The 7618-nt window shown below is 50.0% G+C and overlaps 1 protein-coding gene across 2 annotated transcripts; it reads left to right on the top strand.

The window, feature by feature from the left end:
• The first annotated feature begins 694 nt into the window (after positions 1-694).
• On the top strand, positions 695-5484 carry Zic1 (Zic family member 1). Of its 2 annotated transcripts, XM_032909835.1 has the most exons (4): positions 695-926; positions 1294-2601; positions 4007-4170; positions 4867-5484. In XM_032909835.1, exons 2-4 carry the CDS (start codon positions 1620-1622, stop codon positions 5062-5064), a joined length of 1344 nt encoding a protein of 447 aa, XP_032765726.1. In that variant the 5' UTR covers positions 695-926; positions 1294-1619; the 3' UTR covers positions 5065-5484. The 2 variants fall into 2 exon arrangements, with proteins under 2 accessions (XP_032765726.1, XP_032765725.1); XM_032909834.1 differs by lacking the exon at positions 695-926 and having other exon boundaries at positions 1175-2601.
• Positions 5485-7618: the final 2134 nt, after the last annotated feature.

Raw genomic sequence — 7618 nt, 5'->3', positions numbered from 1 at the left:
GCCCGTCAAAAAGGAAGCAAACTTCAAAAGGAGCAAATAACAAAAGATTCCTTTGCTGCCCTTAAAGGGGGGAGAAGGGGAGGGAGGGAGAAAGAAAGTTGCTGAATCGGGACATTCTGGAAGTGCCTTTGGGGTGTTTCTCGTCTAGTCCCCGACTGCTGTTCTCGGAGACGCCGGGGGTCTCCAGTCTTTAATCGCTCAGAGGAGGTTTGAAGGAGAGTGGCAGAGGGATGGGGAGGGAAGGGGCAAGGGAAGGGGGAGAGGGAGGAGAGAAAAGTGTGTGCGTTGGGGGGAACACAGAAAAGAAGCAAAATCGAGAGAGGGAGGGGTAGGGAGGCATAGAGGAAGGGAGGGAGGGACAGAGGGGGGAGGGAGGGAGGAATAGAGAGGGAGAGAGGGAGGGGGGGGAGGGAGAGGGGGAGGGAGAGGAGGGGAGAGAGGAGAGAGGAGGAGAGAGGGAGAGACAGAGAGAGAGAGAGAGAGAGAGAGAGAGAGAGAGAGAGAGAGAGAGAGAGAGAGAGAGAAGAGAGAAACTATGAGAGGAAAAGAGAAATAGTGGCATTTTTTTTTCCTTCCGTGAGAAGAGGGGGAAAAATTTGCTAGGGGGAAAAAAAGTTGCTACTCCTGGCAGCCCTGTTAGTCAAAAGGGGATGTCAAGCGCTTTACAATACCTGGGATTGATGAGGCGGGCGGGCCAATGAGCAGCGCGCGGCGCCACCGCGCGCCCTTCGTTGGCGCGGCGGCCCCGGGCGGGGTGTGTGGGGGGATTGCCGCCTCACCAATCCTCGCCCGCGTCGGTCGCACGTGACCCCTCCCCCTGCTCCCATTCATCAGGGGGGGGGGGACGACGGTGTCGTCCTTTCAATTCATTTATCTGCAGGAATGATTGCTGCTATCAGTCTCGCGCTCACCGCCCGGCTGAGGAGGTGAAAGTTTCTCCCCAGGAAGATAAACCGCAAAAGACAATATTGTGCATGATTTGCGCCTTTTCTTTGCTTTTTCTCCCCCCCCCTTTTTTTTCAAAAAGCAGAGAGGGGGAAAAAGGGAGAGTTGAAGGATCGAGGAAGAGAGCCAGAGAGAGAGAGAGCCAGAGAGAGAGAGCCAGAGAGAGAGAGAGAGAGAGAGAGAGAGAGAGAGAGAGAGAGAGTGGAGAGAGAAATAGTGGAAGGGGGCGCGCTGCGCGAGAAGACAGGGCGAGCAGTGGCGGCTCTGGCGATCACATTCCTCTATGCCACAAATCCGGGAAGAAGTTTTATTGGGGGGCTGAGATGTTCTATGCCTTTCCCCGGGCAGCCTTGACTCGAGGCCCTCTCGGCAGAGACTGAGCGGCGAGAAAGTGAGAGCCCGGCCGGCGCGGTTCGAGCGGCTGGCGCCGGAGCCCGCCTTCTACCGGCCGGCAGTCATCTCGCTTGCCTGCCTTTGGCCGGGCGGGTGCCGGCTAGCGCCTGGCCACTGCCTGCTGGCTGAGACTTCGTTAGGTGGGTCGACTCCCCCTCCCTCCTCCTCTTCTTCCTCCTCTTCCTCCGCCTCCCATTTCTCCTCCTCCTCCTGATCTTCCCTCCTTGGCGGGCGAGGGTGGGGGGGGCGGGGGAGGCCGGGGCTTGCCCCGTGCAGCCACGATGCTCCTGGACGCCGGACCCCAGTATCCCGCGATCGGTGTGACCACCTTTGGTGCATCCCGGCACCACTCGGCGGGCGACGTGGCCGAAAGAGACGTGGGCCTGGGTATCAACCCGTTCGCCGACGGCATGGGCGCCTTCAAGCTCAACCCCAGTTCGCACGAACTGGCCTCGGCCGGCCAGACTGCCTTCACGTCGCAGGCTCCGGGCTACGCCGCTGCCGCGGCCCTGGGCCACCATCACCACCCCGGCCACGTCGGCTCCTACTCCAGCGCTGCTTTCAATTCTACCCGGGACTTTCTGTTCCGCAACCGGGGCTTCGGCGACGCGGCGGCGGCAGCTAGCGCCCAGCACAGTCTCTTCGCTGCTTCGGCCGGCGGCTTCGGGGGCCCACACGGCCATACGGACGCCGCGGGCCACCTTCTTTTTTCTGGGCTTCACGAGCAGGCGGCCGGCCACGCTTCGCCCAACGTGGTCAACGGGCAGATGCGGCTAGGTTTCTCCGGGGACATGTACCCACGGCCGGAGCAGTACGGCCAGGTGACCAGCCCGCGATCCGAGCACTATGCCGCACCGCAGCTTCACGGCTATGGGCCCATGAACGTGAACATGGCTGCACACCACGGCGCTGGAGCCTTCTTCCGCTATATGCGCCAACCCATCAAGCAAGAGCTTATCTGTAAATGGATCGAGCCGGAGCAGCTGGCCAACCCCAAAAAGTCCTGCAACAAAACTTTCAGCACCATGCACGAGCTGGTCACGCACGTCACGGTGGAGCACGTCGGCGGCCCAGAGCAGAGCAACCACATCTGCTTCTGGGAGGAGTGTCCACGCGAGGGCAAGCCCTTCAAAGCCAAATACAAACTGGTCAACCACATCCGCGTGCACACGGGCGAAAAGCCTTTTCCCTGCCCGTTTCCTGGCTGCGGCAAGGTTTTCGCGCGTTCAGAGAACCTCAAGATCCACAAAAGGACGCACACAGGTATGGAAACTAATGTAGGACATTCTACCTCCCACCCGGGCCTGAGATTTGAAAGTTGGGGGATGAGAGGCACAAACCCAGCCTCGGTGGGGTCTGGGCCTCAGGTTCCAGGAGATAGGCAGATCTGGTTTTTAGTCTTGAAAGTATGGGAAAACAGAGAGTGCGGATGAGAAGGATTTGAGCATACAGATTTTAAAAATAAGGAATAAAAAGAGTTGGAAACCGGGAACTGAGTTGGCCCAGCGCTTGACAATCTCGATTCCCGGAGAGGTGGAGGCCGTGGAGCAGCCGTGGAGGCTCCAGTTGCTCCAGTTACAAACAGATCTAAAACTCTAAACGGTGGCGACCCATTCTGGGACTTGGTTAAGTCCTTTCTATTCGAAAAGGTGGAAGAAGTTGAGGTTGAGTTTAAAATGTAGAAACAAAATGGAAAGAAACAGGAGGTACGTACAGATGGGGTAGGAAGTATAACTAAGATCTTAGAGCTTTTGCACATTTGAAGAGATAAATTTTACCAAATGTTGCATTGGGATTGAGGAGTGAAGCTAGTTGGTGAAAGGCACAGAAATCCTAACAGTCTATTACACATTAAAAGGACTGTTCTTAAAATGCGGGGTTCCGGACTAGGACTTTAGAAATACTGACAAGTCAAAAGCTTAAAGCTACAAAAGAAACAAAAACAACAGAAGTAATAACAAAACAAGTTCCAGGCAATTTAGGGCTTCGGGAGGAGGCAGGCTGGAAATTATGCGCCCCTCGGGCCCTAGAGTCAGGGGATCTGATCGCCCTTCGTATTTGGGTATTGTCTGGTGGAAGAGAACCCGACTTGAACTCTAAATTTAATGGCCCAGCCAGGTAAGAACTTTCGGCATGGAACCCCTCCCCCTCTTCCAGATTACGCCATAAAATGTGATGTGTGTAGGGGGTGGGGTGGAGTTGAATGGAAGTGGCAACAATCGGGTGCAGTGTGTCTGGGAGGGAAAAAGAACAGGGAGAAAAGAGCAAAGCAGGAGGAGAGTCAGCCGGGTCCTGAAAACTAGTAAGGAAGTAGAAGCGGCTGGGTAACAACCTCTGTAACGACTTGGGCAGAAAAGCCAGTGTTTAGAGCCGCTGCTATGCTGAATGAAAAAAAAAAAAACAATTCTTTTTTTGGCTCTCGCCACTTCTATTTCTACTGCTACTACCACCATTACAAGGTGAAAAATAAAATGTAGATATAACTGGAGTGTTAAAAATATAGTTAAGATATTCATAGTTCCGCTGCAGATGCACGAATTTACTAAACTCCAGATTTTGGGTTCGGAAGAGTTCCCTTAGGGCAGCCAGCATTTTAATTTATCTACTAAACTCTGAAAATAGCTACTGGTTTATTTTGAATAAGACCATCTTTCGACTTTTATGTCAGGGGAGAAGCCCTTCAAGTGCGAGTTCGAGGGCTGCGACCGGCGCTTCGCCAACAGCAGCGACCGCAAGAAGCACATGCACGTGCACACTAGCGACAAGCCCTACCTTTGCAAGATGTGCGATAAGTCCTACACGCACCCCAGCTCTCTGCGCAAACACATGAAGGTAACGCCGCGGTCTGGCCGCTCACCTTCGAGCAGAAGCCTTTTCGGTGCTCGAGCCGGGGCCAGCCACCCTGGAGCGGCTTCTGGGCGGCCTCAGGAGCCGCAGGAGGCGGAAAGGCAAACGGTTTCACTCGGTTGAGTGGAAGGTGGCAGAGGGAGCAGGGGCGGGAAAGATAGTCGCACCAGAGGCCAATTAAACTCACTGCTTCATAATGAAAGTAAAAATAAGTGAGGTGACTCCGAGGCCCCGCTGTCAGCGCAGCTGCGGTAAGCGCGGCCATTGCTCCAGTGAGTCAAGAGCGAGCGGGCGGGCGAGCTGCGGTCTTGTTGACCGCTCAACTCTCCATATCCGCTTTCCTCAAAGTGGGCAGGCAAACTTTAGGAAGCGAACTTTCCTAGCCTCTGGCCCCAAAAGCAGCCTCCTCCTTCCCAGCCCCCCTCCTCTTTTTCTTTTGTGAGTCCACCGGGCAAAGTCCCCTCCTGGTGCGTGGCTGTGCAGGGTTACGCCGGGAGAACCAAGCCCAAGTCCCATTGGTCCTGCCTGCGGAGAGTCTGGGAGATCCCTGGCTTTGAAAGAAGCGGGGAGGGGTAGGGGAGGGGGTGCACGGCGGGGGGAGGGGGAGCATAGCTTTCATAGCCTTAGGTAGCCGCTGGGCCCACTCTTTATCTTCATTAAAACGCAACTTTATTCTCTTAGGTCCATGAGTCCTCTTCTCAGGGCTCACAGCCTTCGCCCGCCGCCAGCTCGGGGTATGAATCGTCCACGCCACCCACCATCGTGTCTCCCACCACAGACAACCCGACCACCAGCTCCATGTCGCCCTCCTCCTCCGCGGTCCACCACACAGCCGGCCACAGCGCGCTCTCTTCCAATTTTAACGAATGGTACGTTTAAAATCAGAAACAAAACATGCCGACCCCCTATTTAAGAGACTGAACACACACGTATATACATACACAGTATTATTCAAAGAATCCTGAAACTCGAGACACCCCTCGTCCCGATCCCGCAAACGTTTGTTTTGTTTGTTTGATTTTGTTTTTAAATCTGCCAGAAATCCAGGACTGAGTAAAACAGAGGAAGCAGCAAACCTTTAGTTCCCCCCTCCCCAAATTTCTTTTCTTTTTCCCCCACTTTGAAAAGGTTTGGTAGCTGAAGGGCCGGAGGGGTGGACGAGAAGGCGGCTGCCTGACCGAACACCGCCAAAGGCCCTGATGGCCAATTTCTCTTGGATCAGAACACGCTCTCTGGGGCTTCAGTTTTTCTTTATCTTCTTGTTTTGTTTTCTTGTAAATACAGAATTATTAGCTTAAATCTGTTCTGTTGGATTCTGTATATAGCTACACTTCGGTTGGAGTGGGTGGGTGGGATCGTGGCGTGGTGGTCTTTGCCTTGGGGAGGGGAGGGCCAGCGGGAGGGGGGAGGGGGAGGGGATGGGCGGCCGAAAGCCAACTGTTTGTACTGAATGGCGAGAATGTTCTAGTAAATGTGTACCAAAATGTGAACTACTTTGTACGATTACAGTCTCCACGTCGACCTAACAGAATATTATTGATATTAATGTGCTTTTTTTTTGTATAAAGTGCAAACATTTCGTCCCAAAGTCTGAGTACTTTAGTGCAGTAAAATGTTGTTTCATGTCCTGTCAAGAATTCGTATAGTACGAGCCTGGATCTACGTGTCAAACTGTTCCATTTGTTTATGTAAAGTGATATTAAAAAGATATAAACTATAGCTGTCCATTGCTTTTGGCAAAATATACAACCACACAATGTATATAATTCCTAGTTTCCATATTTATCCGCATGTAAAGGGTCTGGTTTATCCATGTTACAGCTATTCAATATTTATGGCTAGAAAAAAAAAACTCGTATGTACACTTTAGTTTCCAGAACTGTTTGGTAACCTTTCGTACGTTATTAAAGATTCTTAAATCTCAGTGATTGTGGTAGGAATTTCTTCTTCACACTCCCTTCCCCCAGCAACCTGTGCCAGCCTTAGTGGATCTTGGGAAAGCTCTCCAGCCTCTCTTGCCTTCTTCTCTGTCATTGCTGGTCATATAAACTTGATAAATGAACGCTACCCTGCTGGCTCTCCGAGAGGGTGTAATTAGTATTTATATCAAAATTTATGAAACAAATTTTCGGCCTCAGTATAATTTAAATGACCTTTGCAGACATAGAATAACAACCATAAAAATAACGGAAATAGATTGCACAGGCAACATCAATATTAATGTAAGCGAATTGTGAGAAGCTCGGGGGCTCTCTCTCTCTCTCTGTAGCCTTACAAATGAACTTGCAGTCATTCAAGGGTTCAGCTGCCCCCCCCAATTAAATCCCCTGGTCTGAAACTGGATTGTAGATTTACAATATTATATTTTAAATTGCTGTCTTCAATTAAACCATTATGGTCATAACTAATTTTCAGGATGCCGATGCATGCTTTTCCAGGCCTTCCATCTTTGTACAAAAGTAAATGTCCATAAAGCGTTTCACTTATATATTTTCAAACATGATGCTAATTTAAATTAATTACTTCCTATGATATATTATTATTCCTATAATTTCGCTACTGTCATTAGTTCTCTCAAAAAATACATCTAGAAAAGAGAATTATTTTATGCAATGTGATTATCTTTCTATCTCTTTTATTTATTTCTCATTTACTTAAGAAATTCGTTCCATTGGCTGGCGTTGATACAGTAAATTTGTAAATGAGGAGACAATATAAAAAATCTAAATTACTTGTGCTTAATGACTGTGGCAGAACGCCTTTTCTCTAAATCAGATTGTCTTTCTTGCAGTTTAGTGTGATAGATTTGCAAGCTATGCTGCTTCGGCGAAGTTAGGTCCTCTGGTAGGGATGCTGGTTTCTTTGTCTCTGGTTGTCGCTTGCATGATCGCCCCATTAGGCAGACAGCGTAGCTAGAACTCACAAATCAGGCCCTTGGCTGTGGCTGCAGGGGCGTGGATGTGTTAGGAGTCAGGGGAAGTACGATTCTGCTTCTCTACTGTCCTCTGTATGTCCTGCAAGTTGCAGGCCTAAGAAGGAGAACTGTCTGAGAGCTTTACATGCATTTCATAGCAATAACAACTCGAGAAATTAAACCACTAGCTAATTATACAATAAAAATATGATCTTTAAAGACACCTCTTAGCACTTGTATTTCTCATGTTTAGTCAACAAAGTCTTATTTGTGGATAAAAGGTTTTGCTGCATTAACTTCATCACAGTTTTTTTTTCCTTTTTAAATAGAAAAGGGAGGATATTGATGCTTAACTGTAAAAAAAAAAAAGTTGTTCTGCTTATAACAGCGATATTGGCCTTTCATACAAAGAGCGCCATCTTGCAAAATTTGTTGAGATTTTGGAAAGTTGAATATCTAAGGAAGAGTTGCTGTCAACTCTAAAAATTGGGACCTTAAAACCTTGTTCTCAGTAGCTTT

The sequence above is a fragment of the Rattus rattus genome, chromosome 8 (genome assembly GCF_011064425.1).
Source record: "Rattus rattus isolate New Zealand chromosome 8, Rrattus_CSIRO_v1, whole genome shotgun sequence".
In the NCBI taxonomy this organism is placed as follows: domain Eukaryota; kingdom Metazoa; phylum Chordata; class Mammalia; order Rodentia; family Muridae; genus Rattus; species Rattus rattus.
The sequence above is the reverse complement of the archived record's forward strand: the minus strand, read 5'-3'. Positions and strand labels throughout refer to the sequence as shown.

Bases quoted from the DNA above. Each gene is read 5' to 3' on its own strand.
- Zic1 (XM_032909835.1), top strand. From the start codon at position 1,620: ATGCTCCTGGACGCCGGACCCCAGTATCCCGCGATCGGTGTGACCACC. The intron at 2,602-4,006 runs GTATGGAAACTA...CTTTTATGTCAG, and splicing joins CCACAAAAGGACGCACACAG to GGGAGAAGCCCTTCAAGTGC. The intron at 4,171-4,866 runs GTAACGCCGCGG...TTATTCTCTTAG, and splicing joins CTCTGCGCAAACACATGAAG to GTCCATGAGTCCTCTTCTCA.